This window comes from Zalophus californianus, chromosome 15 (assembly GCF_009762305.2).
Source record: "Zalophus californianus isolate mZalCal1 chromosome 15, mZalCal1.pri.v2, whole genome shotgun sequence".
Classification (NCBI taxonomy): Eukaryota; Metazoa; Chordata; class Mammalia; order Carnivora; family Otariidae; genus Zalophus; species Zalophus californianus.
The window spans coordinates 52543714-52562763 of NC_045609.1; the positions used below are offsets into that span (position 1 = coordinate 52543714).

The following is a 19050-nucleotide window of genomic DNA, read 5'->3' on the forward strand; positions in this document are numbered from 1 at the left end:
AGGTCATGATCCCAGGGTCCTGGGATCGAGTCCCGCATCGGGGTCCCTGTTCAGTGGGAAGCCTGCTTCTCCCTCTCCCTCTGCCTGCTTCTCTGCCTACTTCTCTCTCTATCTCTCTGTCAGATAAATAAATAAAATCTTAAAAAAAAAGAAAGCTCTATTTCAAATTAACTTGGTTTTTATCCACGTTTTTATTAAAGAACAGCAAATTGGTTGAGGAATTGTGATTGCATCAAATCATACATTTTAAAAGTAGTATTTTACTGTGTAACAATAATCTGTTGATGCAGTTTTTTTTCTCTTCCTATGCTGTAAAATAAGTGAATAAAATCTCCTATACCACCGTGCCTTCCTGATGAGTGAACACTGAATTTTCTGTTTCAGGACTAACATTTCTTTTATATTAAGTAGGGTTAGTTTTCAGTAATTTATAAGATTAATTGCATTGTGACTTTTTAGTGTCAGAATTTTGTTTCAGAATCCACATCCTTATTTCCTAGTCTCCTTTAAAAGAGGTGGCTTATATCACTTAAAGAAAGCAATTCCACTTGGACTGGTGCTACTTAGTTTGGGAGGGAAGTTCACACCTTGCAGGTAGCTAACTTTTCACATCTTAAAAGAAGGCTGTCAAGCAAAGTTAGCCCTTCTGATCTTATAACCCAGCATCCTAATAGGGAACCCTGAAAAGACATACAAAAAAGAAAAACAAAGTATCTTTACCCAGTAACAGGGCCTAAAATAGTCTCCTTTGTAGACTAAATACAGTTGAGGCCTCTCATCTGATATGGCCCTACCTGGTAATTTAGGTCAGTTTCTATAAAAAGTTGGTAAAGCAGACTATCTTAAATGTTGGCAAAGGAGACTATCTTAAATGTTTTTTATTTTAACTTAAAACATATAAATGTACGTTTGTTCACCTGTCATTTGACACAGTAGCCTTTGCTCAATACCACAGGAAGACACTCTTTGCAAAGTGGTTTTCCTAGGCATTATAGGTAGTTTCTGGACTCATTGATACTGAATGATACATGCGTTATGCATTATATTAGGAGCTCTTAACTTGTTGCTGGAATATTTATTTTTGGATTTGAAAAATATATTTCAGTGAGGTATATGGCCCAAAGTATAGATTGCTATGGTATATTTATTTATATATTTATCTATATATATCGATATATATATATATATATATATATCAGAAATTACCAAAGCAAGACACTCAGTTTTTATTCATTCAGATATCTTTTATTCTTTGGCTATAGAGTATTTTATACCCCATTTAAATTCACTACCTTTCCAACAGATCCCTTCTTCCAAAAATGATGTAGGGATGTTCTGAATCAGAATTATAATTCTGTTCTTTTTCCTGAGATTGTGTGCTGTATTGGATCTAGTTTGGGAAAATATGTTTTCTTCTGTCTATATCAGCTCTGCCCAGGAGAAATATAATGCAAACCACATATGTAATTTAAAATTTTCTAATAGCCACATCAAAAAGAATCAAAATAAAGAGGTAAACTTACTTTTAATAATATATTTTATTTAGCTCAGCATACCCAGAAATTTACTATTTCAATATTTAATCAGTATAGACATTGGCTGAACTAAACTACTTCACCTCTCTTTCGTACTACGTCTTTGAAAACTGTGTATTTTACCCTTGCTAGGTATCTGTCGGTATTAGCGTGTTTCGAGTGTTCTGCAGCCCCCTTCACAAATGGCCGTACTAGACAGTGCGGATCTGGATGGTGTCCTCTTGTCCTCCCAAGATTTCTTAAATCCGTTCTTAGTTTTAATTATTGTTTATCCCTATTGTAGCAGGCCTCAAAGTGTTCTTCCCTTCCACATCCTTATAGAGGTCCATGAGGTCAGAACGACTTCCATGATACTGAGATGTTATTTGTCTTGTCTCGTTCCCGCTCACTCTCCTGAGAGTCGTGTGCAGTTTTCTGAAGGGTACATGACTTGGTGTTGTGACAGACTGAACACAGAGGCAGAGAGAAGAATCCAGCTGTCCTCTGTGAAACCAGATGTTAAAAAATAGATTTGAAAAATGTAAATGCCACTCTTCTCACTAAGACTTTTTTGTTGTTGTTTGAGAAAATATATTTTCCATAAATGGGTTTATTGTTATCTTAAAAGGAATTGAAACGTGCAACAATTTTTGAGTGTAAAGGGATCCTGAGACCAGAAGGTTTGAAAACCACTACTATAACATATGTTGCATTTCCTTTGTTTGCTTTTTTTTTAAAAAAAAGATTTTATTTATTTATTTATTTGACAGAGACACAGCAAGAGAGGGAACACAAGCAGGGGGAGTGGGAGAGGGAGAAGCAGGCTTCCTGAAGAGCAGGGAGCCCGATGTGGGGCTCGATACCAGGACCCTGGGACCATGACCTGAGCCGAAGGCAAACGCTTAACGACTGAGCCACTTAGGCGCCCCCTTTGTTTGCTTTTTATTTGGCATTATTGATGACAAGTATTCTACAAAAGTGTATTTTCCAACTAACCAAGTGTTATTGAACATTTTAGAATGCCCAATCATTATTTATTGTATGGAGCACTTTCTAAAATACATTATCTACCTCTCAAATAGAAGGTACTGAACACAGTTTAACATGTCCTGTTGATTGGATCCCTGTGGCAGCTTTGCATCCAGAGCTGCCCTCACCACAGAGCTGACCTCACCATCTGTAGTGTTTGTCTCTTCAGTAAGTAAAACTTCTCCCAGTTGACCTAAATAGCTAGAATGTAATATTAATTTTCATTTGATACAGTTTAAAATGCAAGCATTTCCCAGCTTGTTCACAAAACTAGTTAAATATGTTTAAAATATGTTATGAATAATGACTTTTGTAGATATAGGAATTCAGTTTAAAATATTTTAATTCAAAGACCCTAAGGTAGTGAGATATTATGGCTTTAAAAGGTGTTTCATGATGGGACAGAGCCAGCATTTTATTCTTTTATCAGTGATTGGTTTAGAATGTGAACAAAAATGTTTTATCTTCTATAGCAGCTTTTGGGGAATAGAGGATGAGCAAGGTAAATTTTGCCAGAATCTTGAATATGATAGAACTTGGTATTAAGTACAAAAGCTATCATGGAAAACCACAAATATCCTTCTTATTAGCACCTGATGAAAAATATGATTAAAAAAATCAGAAATTTCACTCAAGTGTAGTTTGTTCCTCAGTAAAGGTTGAAAACAGGAATTTGTATAAAGAGTTAAAATGAGGTTGACAATATTATATGTTAACAATAGCAGAGCAGATACTCTAAGTATTTATTTATATTTTTTGAAATTATTTGTGATTATAAGTAGTCCAAGAGACCATTGAGGTCCATGTTAGGTACTTGTGAAATATGATCTTTGATTAGTTATGTCATTACTAAATAAATTTTTTTTGTTGTTTATTGAATCCATGGTAGCCTCTGCCTAGAGTTAAGTCTATTATTTATTATGCCAGGTTTAAATATTTTGAGTTTTTTTTCCTCAATGAGTTCTTGATGTTTTTTCCCCCCGTGTTCCCTATTTGTGCTTATCTTCAGTCTGTAACAGCTGGTTGGGTAGCCTGCTACACTTTGTTCTTTAACACGCCCAGCCCACTGCTTTTGTCTGGCCACCCTCCAGAACTTCATCCTTGGTGTTCTCCTGCTGTAGGACTCCTAGATTGCATTTTCAAAACTCCTCAGGAAACCAGATGTAATAATTGTGATAGATCCAATTCTTATAGAAGACTCATAAAGAAATGTTCTCTAAACTTTAATTTAGTCTGATGTTTGATGTCAATACCCAATAACTTCTTTTTTTTTTAAAGATTTTATTTATTTATTTGAGAGAGAGAGAATGAGAGATAGAGAGCACGAGAGGGAAGAGGTTCAGAGGGAGAAGCAGACTCCCCGCTGAGCAGGGAGCCCGATGTGGGACTCGATCCCGGGACTCCAGGATCATGACCTGAGCTTAAGGCAGTCACTTAACCAACTGAGCCACCCAGGCACCCAATACCCAATAACTTCTTGAGTTGATTCTCTAATTTTTAGTTTACCATGGTACAACATGCTGCCCTGTTTTTCTTGTGAAAGTATGAGGTTATATATAAGATTTCTCTTGTACAAGCTAGTGTGGGGCAAGGGCTATTTTGTGAGTTAACTTTTATTAATCTGTAGTGTACCATTTGCCTCTGAAATTGTCCATGATTTGTTTCATGTCATTTCAAGTATAAAGTATCAAGAACATAGCCATCTTAAAACAAGAGACTTAGTAGACCAAAGATTTTTTTCCATGTTTAAGGTTTTTTGATTACAAGGAACAGAAAGCTGGGCCATATAAGCCTCCCTTAGGAAAAAGGGGGATTTATTGGAATAATACATACGCATAGATCAGAACCAGACAGCAGACTGGAACAGAGATTGGCTGCTGTCTGTGCCTCTGCTGTTCTCTCACTCTTGGCCGGCACACTTTTTCTTTTCCTTCATATTCCTTCATCTTTTTTTTTTTTTTTTGAGCTCTAATTTATTTATTTATAGATTTTATTTATTTATTTATTTATTTGACAGAGAGAGACATAGCGAGAAAGGGAACACAAGCAGGGGGAGTGGGAGAGGGAGAAGCAGGCCTCCCACAGAGCGGGGAGCCCGACGTGGGGCTCGATCCCAGGACCCTGGGATCATGACCCGAGCCGAAGGCAGACACTTAACGGCTGAGCCACCCAGGTGCCCCTCCATATTCCTTCATCTAAAATCTGGAAAGACCTCCTCCTGAGTATATACTAGGAAGCATCAAGGCCCTTTATGCCAGGCCACCTAATGGGTAGCCACTCAGGCTACAGATGGCTGCCCTTTGGTTGAGTGCCTATCTCTGCTCCCATCTGTGGCTGTTCCTGCACAAAGAATAGCAGTAATGCTTTGGGAACCACAGAAGCAAACATTGGATTTCGCAGCCATGAAACATGCTCAGTGTATCTTCCCTCAAACCTTTGTACCCTTCCAGCCACTGGCCTTTCTCCCCTTCTGTAAAGCTTCTGGACAGAGCAATCCCTGCTCGTTGCCTCCACTTCCTAACTTCCCACTCATTCACTAGTCCAGTTCATATAGTATCTGCCACCACCATTCCCCTGAATCTGTTGTCTCCAGTGTCCCCAAGATTTCACAGTTGTTCATTCAAGTAGGCACATTTTTGACCTAACCACTCTCCATTGTTTAACATCATTGACCACTTTTTTTCTTGAAAGTTGATCCTCCCTTCGTTTTTAACACATCACCTTTTCTGGATTTCATATCTCCTTGGCCACTGATCCTTTATCTTCTTTGTCAGCTCATATCATACGTACCTCAGAGATACTGCAGGTTTAGTTCAGACCACTGCAGCAGTCAAACAAATATCACAATAAAGTGAGTCAAATCAAAACTTTTTGATTTCCCACTGCATATGAAATTATGTTGATACTATACTATAGCATAGTAAGTGTATAAAAGCCTAATATCCGAAAATACAATGTACATACCTTAACTTAAAAATACTTTATTGTTGGTCTCCCGGCCATTTTGGCTGCTGGTTTTAGGTTGGGGCCGTCCCGCATCTAAGGCAGGAAGATGGTGGCTGCAAAGAAGACGAAAAAGTCGCTGGAGTCGATCAACTCCAGGCTCCAGCTTGTTATGAAAAGTGGAAAGTACGTGCTGGGGTACAAGCAGACTCTGAAAATGATCAGACATGGCAAAGCGAAACTGGTCATCCTCGCCAACAACTGCCCAGCCTTGAGGAAATCTGAAATAGAATACTATGCCATGTTGGCCAAAACTGGTGTCCATCACTACAGTGGCAATAATATTGAATTGGGCACAGCATGTGGGAAATACTACAGAGTATGCACATTGGCTATCATTGATCCAGGTGATTCTGATATCATTCGAAGCATGCCAGAACAGACTGGTGAAAAGTAAATCACGCATAATTTTTCTTTAATAAAACTGGCCACAGCTTGTTTTAAAAACAAACAAACAAAAAAAAACAACAAAAAAAATACTTTATTGTTAAAAAATGCTGACCACCATCGGAGCATTCAGTGAGTCATAATTTTTTGCTGGTGGAGGGTCTCGCCTTGATGTTAATAGCTGCTGAATGATCAGGGTGGTGGCTGATGAAGGCTGATGGGGTGACTGTGGTTGTTTCTTAAAACAATGAAGGGTGTTGCATCAATTGACTCTCCCTTTCACAAATGATTTCTCTGCAGCATGTGATGTTTTTTGATAGCATTTTACCCACAGTAGAACTTCGTTCCAAATTGAAGTCAATCATCTAAAACCCTGCCTCTGTTTTATCAACTAAGTTTATGTACTAATCTACATCCTCTTGACATTTCAACAGTCTTCACCAGGACTAGATTCTATCTCAAGAAACCACTTTCTTTGCCCATCCGTAAGGAGCAACGCCTCATCTGTTAAAGTTTTATGGTGTGATTGTAGCAGTTCAGGCACATCTGAGACTCCACTTCTAATTCTAGTTCTCTTGCTGTTTCTACCACATTAGCAGTTACTTCCTCCACAGTCATAAACCCCTTAAAGTCATCCAGGAGCGTTGGAATCCACTTCTTCCAAACTTCCGTGAATATTGCTATTTTGACCTCTTCCCATGTGTCACAGATGTTCTGAATGGCATGTAGAATGGTGAATCCTTTCCAGAAGTTTTCATTTGACATTGCCCAGGTTCATCAGAGGAATTCCTATCTAGGGCAGCTACAGCCTCATGAAATGTATGTTTTAAATATGACTTAGAAATCAAAGTGACTCCTCGATCCATGAGCTGCAGAATGGATGTTGTGTTAGCTGGCATGAAGACAACATTCAGTTCATTGTACATCTCCATCAGAGTTCCCGGGTGACCAGGTGCATTGTCAATGAGCAGTAATATTTTGAAAGGCATCTTTTTTTTTTGATCAATAGGTCTCCACAGTGGGCTTAAAATACTCAGTAAACCATGTTGTAAACAGATGTGCTGTCACCTAGGCTTTATTATTCCATTTACAGAGCACAGGCAGAGTAGATCTAGCATAATTTTTAAGGGCCCTAGAATTTTCAAAATGGTCAACAAGCATTGGCCTCAACTTAGAATCACCAGCTGCCTTAGCCCCTAGAAAGGAATCAGCCTATTTTTTGAAACCAGGTATTTACTTCTCCTTTCTACGAAAGTTTTAGATGAATCATCTTCCAATAGAAGTCTGTTTTGTCTGAAATAGCACTGAAAAACCTGTTGTTTAGTGCAGCCGCCTTCATGAGTTAACTTAGCTAAATCTTCTGGATTACTTGCTACAGCTTCTATATCAGCATTTGCTGCTTCCCTTGCACTTTTGTAATGGAGATGGCTCCTTCCTTTAAACCTCATGAAGCAACTTCTACTGGCTTCCAACTTTTCTGTAGCTTCCTCACTTCTCCCAGCCTTCATAGAATTGCAGAGAGTTAGGGTCTTGCTCTGGATTAGGTTTTGGCTTAAGGAAATGTTGTGGCTGGTTTGATCCTCTATCCAGACCCCTCAGACTTTCTCTGTATCAGCAGTAAGGCTGTTTTGTTTTCTTATCATTTGTGTGTTCACTGGAGTAGCACTTTTAACTTCCTTCACGAACTTTTCCTTTGTATTCGCAACTTGGCTGTTTGGTGCAAGAGGCCTAGTTTTCAGCTTATTTCATACATCAGCATATCTTCTTCCCTAAGCTGAATCACTTCTAGCTTTTGATATAAAGTGAGAGATACGCAACTCTTGTTTCACATGAATACTTAGAGGCAATTGTAGGGTTATTAGTTGGCCTCATTTCAATATTGTTGTGTCGAGGGTGGGGGGATGGGTTAGCCTGGTGATGGGTATTGAGGAGGGCACATTCTGCATGGAGCACTCGGTGTTATGAACAAACAATGAATCATGGAACAGTACACCAAAACAAATTATGTAATATATGGTGATTAACATAACAATAAAAAATTAAAAATATTGTTGTGTCTCAGGGACTAGGGAGACCCATGGAGGAGAGAGAGGGGCGAATAGCCGGTCCATGAAGCAGTCAGAACACACACATTCATCAGATAAGTTTGCCATCTTATATGGGTGTGGTTTGTGGTGCCCCAAAACAATTATAATAGTAACATCAAAGATCGCTGATTATAGATCACCATAATAATAATGATGGAAAAGTTTGAAATACTGCATGAATTATCAAAATGTGACACAGAAACACAAAGTAAGCAAATGCTTTGGAAAAGTGGTGCTGATAGACCTCTTGACCCTGGGTTTCCAAAACCTTCAGTTTGTAAAAATGCTGTGTCTGTAGAATGCGATAAACAGTAATAAAAGGAGGTATGCCTCTGTTTCCCATAGTTCTGTCCTTATATTAGTTTTGCATAACAGTTGCTACATAACTGTGGCATCATGATAACCCTGTCAGTTAGGAAAAAAATCCATTATTTTGGCATGAGAAACATGCTTTTGCCTAGCAAGCATTGATTCCTTTTCTGGTCACTCACAAAATCATTGTCTTATAAAACCCAGTCTGGAATTTTCAAGTTTTTACATATTCTTAAATCATACACCCTCTTGTTTATGGTGAGGTGTCAAAGTATGCCTGTTCTCCTGAACTTTGAAATAAAGCATTTTATGTTATTTATTTATTTTGTAAGTTATGGAAGGGTTCTGTGATTCTCATTATGCTTCACATTTGGAACTAAAGTAGCTGTTACTACATTTTGCCATTTCTTTGGCCCAGCCTTCCATGACTCTTCATCCCCTGTTTTGGTTCAGACTTTATTTCCTCTGATACAAAGGTCCTCCAAGGCCCGGTTTAGCTTCTAAACTAAACTTTATTCCCTCTAGCCTCTTCCCTACACTGCTAACAGAGTAATTTTGCTAGGTACAGATATGATCATGTCACTCCCTGCTTAGATGTCCTCAGTGATTTTTCCCTTTCGCCTTCCATCCAGCATATCATCTCTACTCCATAGCTTGAGGGCTTCAGGATATGGTCCCTGCCTGTCTTTCCAGTCTCATCTCACTGGGCCATTCTCCCTTTCTGATTCTCTGTTTCAACCACACTGCTCCCTAAATCCTATTGTTGCACAGTCTTAGATAATAGTTAACTGTCTTTGACAGTTCACAGTGAAAAAAACAAAAACCGCCCTTGGTATACTAAATTATTGAAGATATTTAAAGCTAAGTCAGCATAGCTCCATTCCTAAGAGGCCATTCATTGATCTCATTTCACAAATCGATTATTTTTATTAATTACTATGTATAAACGAAATATATAGTGCATCAAATTTGTTCCCACTAGTATTTAAGATGTTCTATAGAACAAAACATACAAGTAAGCAAACTTGGTCCTAGTAGTTAATAAAATTTTTATTTAAGTGTCCTAATATTTATAGTAAGATTGATTTACTTTTTCAAATGTATGGTTTATTTTGATTTTATTTTCCTAATCAACATTTTGTGTTGTTCTGTGAATTTGAGTGTATTGCTATAATTTACCAAGATTATACAAATTATGTAATTTATCAGAAAAAATATTGGATATCACTGTCTTATCTCTTTCTCCCGTTCTCTCTCTCTTCAGCAATCTGTATTATAAATCTATTAGAGATTAGAATTGATAGCTGCTGAAAGGATTTGATTGAATCAGTTACTTGTTATTTTTTATTATTCAGAGATTCCACAAGTGAACTAAGCAATGTTCTTTGGGACCTTCTTTTATGGAGGAAGGGTAGAGGAAGAAGTAGGAAAATAAAATATTGAGTCGTTCCTAGATTGCAAGGACATCATTTCCTTAAAATACACTTAGTTTTTCTCCTTATTTCGATTTCCTCTGCTTGCTCCTAAAGCTACCGAATTTCATTCAGCATATATCTGTAAAAGTCGAGAAGATAATAGCCACAAAGGGTTGTTGTGGAAACAAGCTGATATGTGTAACATACCTACTGTCACAGGATTAACTCCTAATAAGTGATAGCTACTATATTGAGAGACTTTAATATATGGTGGTTTAAGGGTACAGACTTGAGGGTCATTCACAGTTTGAATTCCTACTTACCAGCTCTGTGAACTTGGGCTTGGTATTCCTTATTCATAAAGTGGGATATAAATACATATCTCATAAGAATGGTATATTAAGGCATTTAATATAGCACCAAGCCTATAGCAAGTACTCAGTAAGTGATTTGTTTTACTATGCTTTTATCATAGGAATAGTCATTTGTTGAGCCACTCATTATGTTGTAGGTTTTGTACAAGACCCTAGATGATACTGTTTATGATTCTGAAACCAGATTCATACCCTACATCTATTAGAGTACTTTGTTTTAGTTAGGCAGTATGTCTAATAGGCTGGATCATGTAGGCTAATCCTAACAGAAATATTAATGTCTTCACTGAGCCTAAATCTAGTCAGTACGCAAGCAGAATTTCTACTTGTGGCCCTATGAGAATGAATCAGGTGCCCCTCCACCCCCAAGAGAGTAGGAAATGTGAGAGAGTCAATCCTTGGTAATCGTAAATGTTTTTGCTCTATGGTATATGAGGTAATTCTGAAAAGGCAAATGGAAATCAGTTCAGTGGGTTAGGAAGGAGGAGAGGAAAAAGAAACTATTGTGAAAGCAAAGAAATTACCTTTAGAGTAAGGGAGTGAATATTAAGGAGGAAGTTATATTCTATTAAGCATCAGTAAACTGGAAAGAGCCAGAGCTGAGAATAAACCCTGAGGTAGCTCTATAATTGAATATTGCCCTGGTAATATTTTATTTATAATTATAAAATACAGATGAACTACATACTGTGGACTTTACAGTTATTATTTTTGTGGAATGTGTGTTAATGGATAGATTCTGTGCTATAGGAAGATTGCACTGCTACATGCACCTGTGGATCCCTAAGTGCTTAGCATTATCTTTTCTCCTCCCATCACCTATTTAACCCAAACCCATCCCCTCACCCATCTCCCTTCTGGTAACCATTAATTTTTTCTCTATAGTTAAGAGTCTCTCTCTCTCTCTCTCTTTCCCTTTGTTCATTTGTTTTGCTTCAAAATTCCACGTGAGTGAAATCAAATGATATTTGTCTTTCTCTGACTAACTTACTTCACTTAGGATAATACTCTCAAGCTCTATCCACGTTGTTGAAAATGGCAAGCTTTCACTCTTTTTTGTGGCTGAGTAATATTCCAGTGTGTATCTATGCCACATCTTCTTTATCCATTCATCAATCATTGGACATTTGAGCTCTTTCCATAATTTGGCTATTGTAGATAATGCTGCTATAAACATAAGGGTGTGTGTATCCCTTTGAATTAGCATTTTTGTATTCTTTGGGTAAATACCTTGTAGTGTAACTGATGGATCATAGGGTAGTTCTATTTTTAACTTTTTGAGGACTCTCTATACTGTTTTCCACAGTGGCTGCACCAATTTGCATGCCCACCAACAGTATAAGAGAGTTTGCCTTTCTCCACATCCTCGCCAACACCTTTGTTTCTTGTGTTGTTAATGTTAGCCATTCTGGAGGTATAAGTGGATATCTCATTGTAGTTTTGATTTGCATTTCCTTCATAAGTGATGTTGAGCATCTTTTCATGTGTCTGTTGGCCATCTGTATGTCTTCTTTGGAAAAATGTCTATTCATGTCTTCTGCCCATTTTTAATTGGACTATTCATTTTTGGGGTGTTGAGTTTTATAAGTTCTTTATAGATTTGGGTACTAACCCTTTATCAGATATGTCATTTGCAGATATCTTCTCCCATTCCATAGCTTGCCTTTTAGTTTTGTTGATTCTTTCCTTTGCTGTGCAGAAGCTTTTAATCTTGTTGAAGTCCCACTAGTTCATTTTTGCTGTTGTTTCCCTTGCCTCCTGAGACGTGTCTAGTAAGAAATTGCTGCCGAGGCCAAAGAGGTTGCTGCCTGTGTTCTCCTCTAGGATTTGGATGGATTCCTGTCTCACATTTAGATCTTTCATCCATTTTTAATTTATTTTTGTGTATGATGTAAGAAAGTGGTCCAGTTTCATTCTTCTGCATGTGGCTGTCCAATTTTCCCAACATCATTTGTTGAAGAGACTGTCTTTTTTCCATTGGATATTCTTTCCTGCTTTGTCGAAAGTTAGTTGACCATATAGTTGTGGGTCCATTTCTGGACCCAAAATAGAATCTCTCGATTCTATTCCAGAGATCTATGTATCTGTTTCTGTGCCAGTACCATACTGTCTTGATCACTACAGGTTTGTAATATAACTTGAAGTCTGGAATTGTGATGCCTCCAGCTTTGCTTTGCTTTTGCAAGATTGCTTTGGGTATTCAAGGTCTTTTGTGTTTCCATACAGATTTTAAGATTGTTTGTTCTAGCTCTTTAAAAAAAAATGCTGGAGGGGGCGCCTGGGTGGCTCAGTTGGTTAAGCAACTGCCTTCGGCTCAGGTCATGATCCTGGAGTCCCAGGATTGAGTCCCGCCCGCATCAGCCTCCCTGCTCAGCAGGGAGTCTGCTTCTCTCTCTGACCCTCCCCCCTCTCATGCTCTCTCTCTATCTCATTCTCTCTCAAATAAATAAATAAAATCTTTAAAAATAAATAATGGGGGCACCTGGGTGGCTCAGTCAGTTAAGTGTCTGCCTTTGGCTCAGGTCATGATCTCAGGGTCCTGGGATCAAGTCCCGCATCGGGCTCCCTGCTCAGTGGGGAGCCTGCTTCTCCCTCTCCCACTCCCCCTGCTTGTGTTCCCTCTCTCGCTGTCTCTCTCTGTCAAATAAATAAATAAAATCTTAAAAAATAAATAAAAATAAATAAATAAATAAAATGCTGTTGATATTTTGGTAGGGATTGCATTAAATATGTAGATTGCTTTGGGTAGTATAGATATTTTAATAATATTTATTTTTCCAGTCCATGTGCATAGAATATCTTTCCATTTCTTTGTGTCATCTTCAATTTCTTTCATTAGTGTTTTATAATTTTCAGAGTACAGGCTTTCACATCTTTGGTTAGGTTTATGCCTAGGTAGCTTATTATTTTTGGTACAGTTGTAAGTGGAATTAATTCCTTAATTTCTCTTTCTGCTGCTTCACTATTGGTGTATAGAAATGCAACAGATTTCTGTACATTGATTCTGTATCCTGCGACTTTACTGAATTCATTTTTCAGTTCTACCCAATTTTTTGGTGGAGTCTTTCAGGTTTTTTTATGTTTAGTATCATATCATCTGCAAAGAATGAAAGTTTTAATAATTCTTTGCTGATTTGGATGCCTTTTATTTCTTTGTGTTGTCTGATAGCTGAGGCTAGGGCTTCCAGTACTATGTTAAATAACAGTGGTGAGAGTGGACATCCCTGTCTTGTTCCTGACCGTAGAGGAAAAGCTGTCAGTTTTTCCCCATTTAGGATGATATTAGCTGTGGCTTTTTCACCTATGGCCTTTATTACGTTAGCATTATCTTTTTTAATCCTAGTACACCCAAAGTATAATCACAATGCATAGAAAGAAATGAGCTCTAAAAGGTTTATCTTTTTACCTGAACGGTTGAAGTTGCATCAAAAGACAAGAAAACCTCCAATGAATCAACATGTGAAGTATCACATGCATGTTAACTATTGAAAATAATATTTGTGGAGCTCATAAAAATGGTGTTATCTAAATACAAATTTAAGGGACGCCTGGGTGGCTCAGTCACTTGGGCGTCTGCCTTCAGCTCAGGTCATGATCTCGGGGTCCTGGGATCGAGTCCCGCATCGGGCTCCTTGCTCAGCGGAGAGTCTGCTTCTCCCTCTGCCTGCCACTCCCTCTGCTTGTGCTCTCTTTCTTTCTGACAAATAAATAAAATAAAATAAATCTTAAAAAAAATAAATACAAATTTAAAAGAGCCGTTAACATGAGGGGAGCATGCACAATATACGAGGGGCTGTGCCACTTTATATGCTTATTTCAGTGAGACATCACAGTAACCCTATAAGGAAGATACTATTAATACCCTATTTCCAAACTTGATCAATTTGTAGGCATGGAACAACTATTTTCATTTTATATTTAAAACAATTTGATCCTAGGAAAGGTAAGTCAATGTTATATATTTTATCTGTAATATCATCAAATTAAAATCTGTTCAAGTGTTTATGAATTTCTGCAATAAAATAGTTTAAATATAGCTAGTGGGAATCATGCTGCAATGTTAACTTTTCTGTTTTTAGGGTTTGGACAGAGGATCCAAAGGCCAAATTTCCACTTTTAGCAGTTTCATTTCAACTGTTAACCAGAAGAAAGAAGCCACTGAAAACAGAAGTTCACCTACACATCTTGTTTTCCCTAACATCAAGAATGGTAAAATAATAATAATGATGATTATTAAAAGTACACGTTGTGTATTTTGGCTGAAAATATATTATCAAACTATTAAAAAGTAGTTTTTTGGTAGATGAAGTTAATTAATACAATCTGAAAAAGAAATAAGCTGTATAAATATTTACAGAAAGGAGCAAAATTGTTATTTTTAGGTGACTGTTACCTAGGGTAGGGTATGAATGAGATACAAAGCTCATGAATAATAGAATTTGGTTATGCAGCCAGACGCTATACAAATATATGAAAATTCAGTATATTTCCTTTGAGGAATAATCACTTAGAAGACTTGATGGAAAAATAATGAAATACTTAGAAATAAACCTAAAAGAAAGTAAGTTAAACCCATATGAGGAAAACTGTAGGACTTTATCAAAAGACTAAAAGGTCGTAGGATGGAAAACATCAAGATGTCAGGTATACCCAGTTTACTCTCTACACTTAATACATTTTTCAGCAGTTTTGGGCTGGAGATATTAAAATGATGCTTTATGTGATCCATAAGAATCAGTGTCCAAGAAGATGCAAGCAAAAATAATGAGGGAGCCCATTCCCCTGTAGTACATATATTATAAAGCTATTATAATTGCAGTACTGCCGCAAAGACAGCCAAATAGACCAGTAAAATATATAGTACATAAGTGGTATTCAGTTATTCAAAAAATGGAATTAGGATGATTGGCTAACCTGTTGAAAATAGTAACTTGAGATTTTTTTAAACTACAAAAGTACTAGAAGAAAACACAGGAGGTTATTTATATAAAAAACCTCTTGGCATGATAACAATGCCAAGAGCCATAAAATAAAAAATTGACAAGTTTCAGTATATAAGAAAATTTAAAACTTCCGTAGGAATTTTTTAAAGTCATAAAGTATAAACACCTACAAATGTCATACATAGTCTGTGAAAAACATATGCTTGGTCATAAAGACTATTAATAAATCAGTAAAATGAACATTCCAATGAAGAAAAAGCAAAGGATCTGAACAGACTAATCAAAAGAGGAAAAATATGAGCAATCACACACAAATGTATAAGGATGTAGAAATTGCTTGTGTCCATAGCTGTGTGTGGCATAAATTATTCTCACACAGATTTTCACACATGTGAAAGGATGCTCAATCTCACTTGTTTTTAGAGAAGTACAAATTACAATAAGAAGTTTACATTTTCCTCTGTGGTTGCAGAGAATGAAAGGATTTATATCTGTGATGTTGTCTAGGGAATGTGAAAATTGGCACTTTTATGAATGGGTGACTTAGAGTACTATGCCTCTATTAAGAAAAATGTGATATGTGTATAAAGTGTCTAGGAGAAGTGCCCACAGTACGTTGTAAAATAAAAAACACAAGTTACACATAACAGGTAGAATATGACTCCAGGTTTTTAAGAGTAAGGAAACCTTTTATACTTCTTTGAGCGTATAAAGAAGTATGGAAGGATGCCCACCAATCGGTTTAATGGTTTTCTCAGGAGAGTAGAATTGGGTATATATTATAAATATACTTTATTTCTCTGTACAACTCTGTATTGTTTTGTCACAGGAAACATCAATTACTTGCATAATTTTAAGTTCCCCTGGCCTATAACAAAACAAATCTGCAAAGGTTTAAATGTCCCTGTACCCAAACAACACAAAACAAACCTAGAAATGTATAAGGACATAGTTTTTGGTAAATTGCTTGTGTCCATAGCTGTGTGTGGCATAAATTATTCTCACACAGATTTTCGGTTGATACTCCATGCTAGTGCTAACTTTTGCAGGTTAGCATTTACCTTATTTCATTTATCAACCTTTGCCTTTGATAACTTCTTTCCTCCTGTATTTATGCACTCAGTGTGCACACATACACACACACACATGTTCTTTCCCCTCAGTCTCACTCCGAGGAGGCACAAGTGCCCTTTATGTCAGCCCCCCAACCCACAACAAAACAAAACAAAGCTGCAGTTGTGATACCATTAAAGAAATAAAATGAGCCTATTTGATGGGGAGAGGAATTGAGAGAAATGATATATATTTTAGACATGTTAACTAGATAACAACTGTAAATTATGTTTGTGTATTATTTGTGTATACGTTACTTTATCTGAGCCTTGCAACAATCACATAAAATAGAATAGATATTAGAATCCCTGTTGTATTAGTTTTCTATTGCTGTATAACAAATTACCACAAACCTAATGGTTTAAAAGCAACACCCATTTATTAGCTGATGGCTCTTTAAGTCAGAGGTCTTGGTGAGTGTGGCTGGGTTTTCTGCTCAGGGTCTTACAAGGTGTTGGCTGGGCTGGACTCTTGGGGAAGAATCCTCCTCCCAGCATCTTCAGGTTGCTGGCAGAATCCCTGCTGACTATCAGCCAGGGCTGCTCTCAGCTCCTAAAGAGACCACTTACACAGTCTGCCACCTCTGCTCAAAGACCCTCTTGGAGTATTGTATTGTAGCTTTGGGTTTTAAGGCTGACAGCAGGAGCCCTTGTGTTGAATCCCCTTCATGTTTCCAGTCTCTCTGACTTTGTCTTTTGCAACCAGTGGGAGAAAACTCTTTGCTTGTAAAGGTATCATGTCATTAGGTTTCGCCTACCTGGATAATCTCCCTATTTTAAGGTGAGCCAATTAATTATTTATATCTGCACAGTCCCTTTTGTCATATAATGCAATGTAATCCTGATGGAACACCAGAAAGCTGAGACTTATGCGGGCGATCTTAGTTTCTGTTTATCACACCATTTTATAAGTATGGAAACAGGCTCAGAGAGGGTAAATGACTTGGCTGAGGTCACCGCTAAGTGTCAGAACCAAAATTCAATCCACATTTTGTGACAAAACCCTTGTTCCTCTATCTGACAGATAGAGGAAATTCCTGATTGACTTGTTTCTCTTGCCTGATTAATCATATCACATTAATCATACAACTCTAATTACATCATCTTCATACTCCCTAATGCTTCCAAAATTAAATAAAAAATTTTTACCTTGACACTCAAGGACGTTCAAAATATGACAGCTTTTCAACGTTATCTCCCACTTTTCTCCTACATATAACTACATTTTAGCTATTCTCCTGGATGCCTCATACCTTACCTCAGAGATTTTGCCAGTTTGTTCCCACTGCCTGGAATGCACTCTCCCCTCTTTTCTGTCTGACACATCCTGTCCTTCAAAGCTACTTCTTTCTTAAACCTCTGCTGATTCTCTCCAACCAGATACAGTTGTTCCCTTCTTTGACTTTCCACTTAGGTTTTCTTTTGTTATTACCTCTTATCAGTCACCCCGTCTTATGTGTTATCATTTGAATACTATTAACTCTTAGACTGTATGTTCCATGAGGGAATAAATACCTTTGTAATCCCCGCAGGCCCCAGGCAGTTACCTGTCCATCAGAGGGTCCTACAGGTACAGTGGACCAGTTGACTCTTGAATGACACAGGTTTGAACTGCATAGATCCACTTTTATGCAGACTTTTTTCAATAAATATAGTACAGGGCGCCTGGGTGGCTCAGTTGGTTAAGCGACTGCCTTCGGCTCAGGTCATGATCCTGGAGTCCCAGGATCGAGTCCCACATTGGGCTCCCTGCTCAGCGGGGGGTCTGCTTCTCCCTCTGACCCTCTTCCCTCTCATGCTCTCTGTCTCTCATTCTCTCTCTCTCTCAAATAAATAAAAATAAAAATAAATAAATAAATAAATAAATATAGTACAGTACAGTGAATGTATTTTCCTTGTGATTTTCTTAACATTTTATTTTCTCTAGCTTATTATTTTAAGAATATGGTGTATGATACATGTAACATACAAAATACGTGTTAACCAACTGTTTATGTCATCAGGAAGGCTTCCAGTCAATAGTAGGCTATTAGTAGTTAAGTTTTGGGGGAGTCAAAAGTTATACATAGATTTTCAACTGCACGAGGGGTTGGCGCCCCTGCCTCCACATTGTTAAAGGGTCAGCTGTATTTATTGCATAGAGTCAAACAAGAGAGAACCCAGGACAGAGGAAATAGTTATCAGAGCAGATGTGTCAAAGCAGTAACATCAGCTGCAACAGTAACTCCATATAGTGCTTTCTATGTGCCACTCCTGGTTCTGAGCGCCGTAAGCGCTGTACATATGTGAATCCATTTAGTCCTTATTGCAGCTGAAGGTTGGAATTCTTTTCCCATTTCAAAGGCAAGGAAACTTAAGCCACAGAGAGTTTTAAGTGACTTGCCCTGCATGAACTTACATAGCTAATGAATGGCAGACATAGAGAAAAGAAGAGAGCCAAGGGTAGTTTTGGATAAGGCTTTCATTAAAAGAAGAGTTGGTAAAAGAAAAGAAAGTGAGTGCTGAAAGAGGGAAAAGAACTGTGTTGTGCTGTGACTTAGAAATCGGGGAAAGAGGGGCGCCTGGATGGTTCAGTCAGTTAAGCATCCAACTCTTGGTTTTCAGCTCAGGTCATGATCTCGTGTGTCAGGAGATCAAGCCCCACGTGGAGCCCTGCGTCAGGCTCCATGCTCAGTGGGGAGTCTAGTTGAGATCCTCTCCCTCTGCCCCTTCCCCAGTTCGCACGTGCACACTCTCTTTCTCTAAAATAAATAAATAAATCTTTAAGAAAAAGAGAAATCAAGGGAAAAGAAAATTTAAAGAAGAGGATTTGGTCTACGATGTCGTTGCTAAGTGAGGATAAGTTGAGTAAGCACTGAGACAATGCCAAGGATT

The 19050-nt window shown here is 37.7% G+C and overlaps 2 protein-coding genes across 14 annotated transcripts in view; both read left to right on the forward strand.

The window, feature by feature from the left end:
- The window catches only part of HECTD2 (HECT domain E3 ubiquitin protein ligase 2), a 73827-nt gene that overhangs the window by 7066 nt on the left and 47711 nt on the right, over positions 1-19050 (forward strand). For all 13 annotated transcript variants that reach the window (XR_004819649.1, XR_004819654.1, XR_004819656.1 and 10 more), the window contains exon 2: positions 14201-14330. Coding sequence is in view for 5 of the 13 variants with exons in the window: in XM_027596305.1 (XP_027452106.1) it covers positions 14201-14330 (130 nt within the window). In the remaining 8 variants the exon portion in view is untranslated. The remainder of the gene's footprint in view (positions 1-14200; positions 14331-19050) is intronic.
- On the forward strand, positions 5541-5990 carry LOC118356326 (60S ribosomal protein L30). Its single transcript, XM_035724262.1, has one exon. The coding sequence runs from the start codon at positions 5596-5598 to the stop codon at positions 5941-5943; it is 348 nt and encodes a 115-aa protein (XP_035580155.1). The 5' UTR covers positions 5541-5595; the 3' UTR covers positions 5944-5990.

Coding starts and splice junctions, on each gene's coding strand:
- LOC118356326 (XM_035724262.1), top strand. CDS start 5,596: ATGGTGGCTGCAAAGAAGACGAAAAAGTCGCTGGAGTCGATCAACTCC.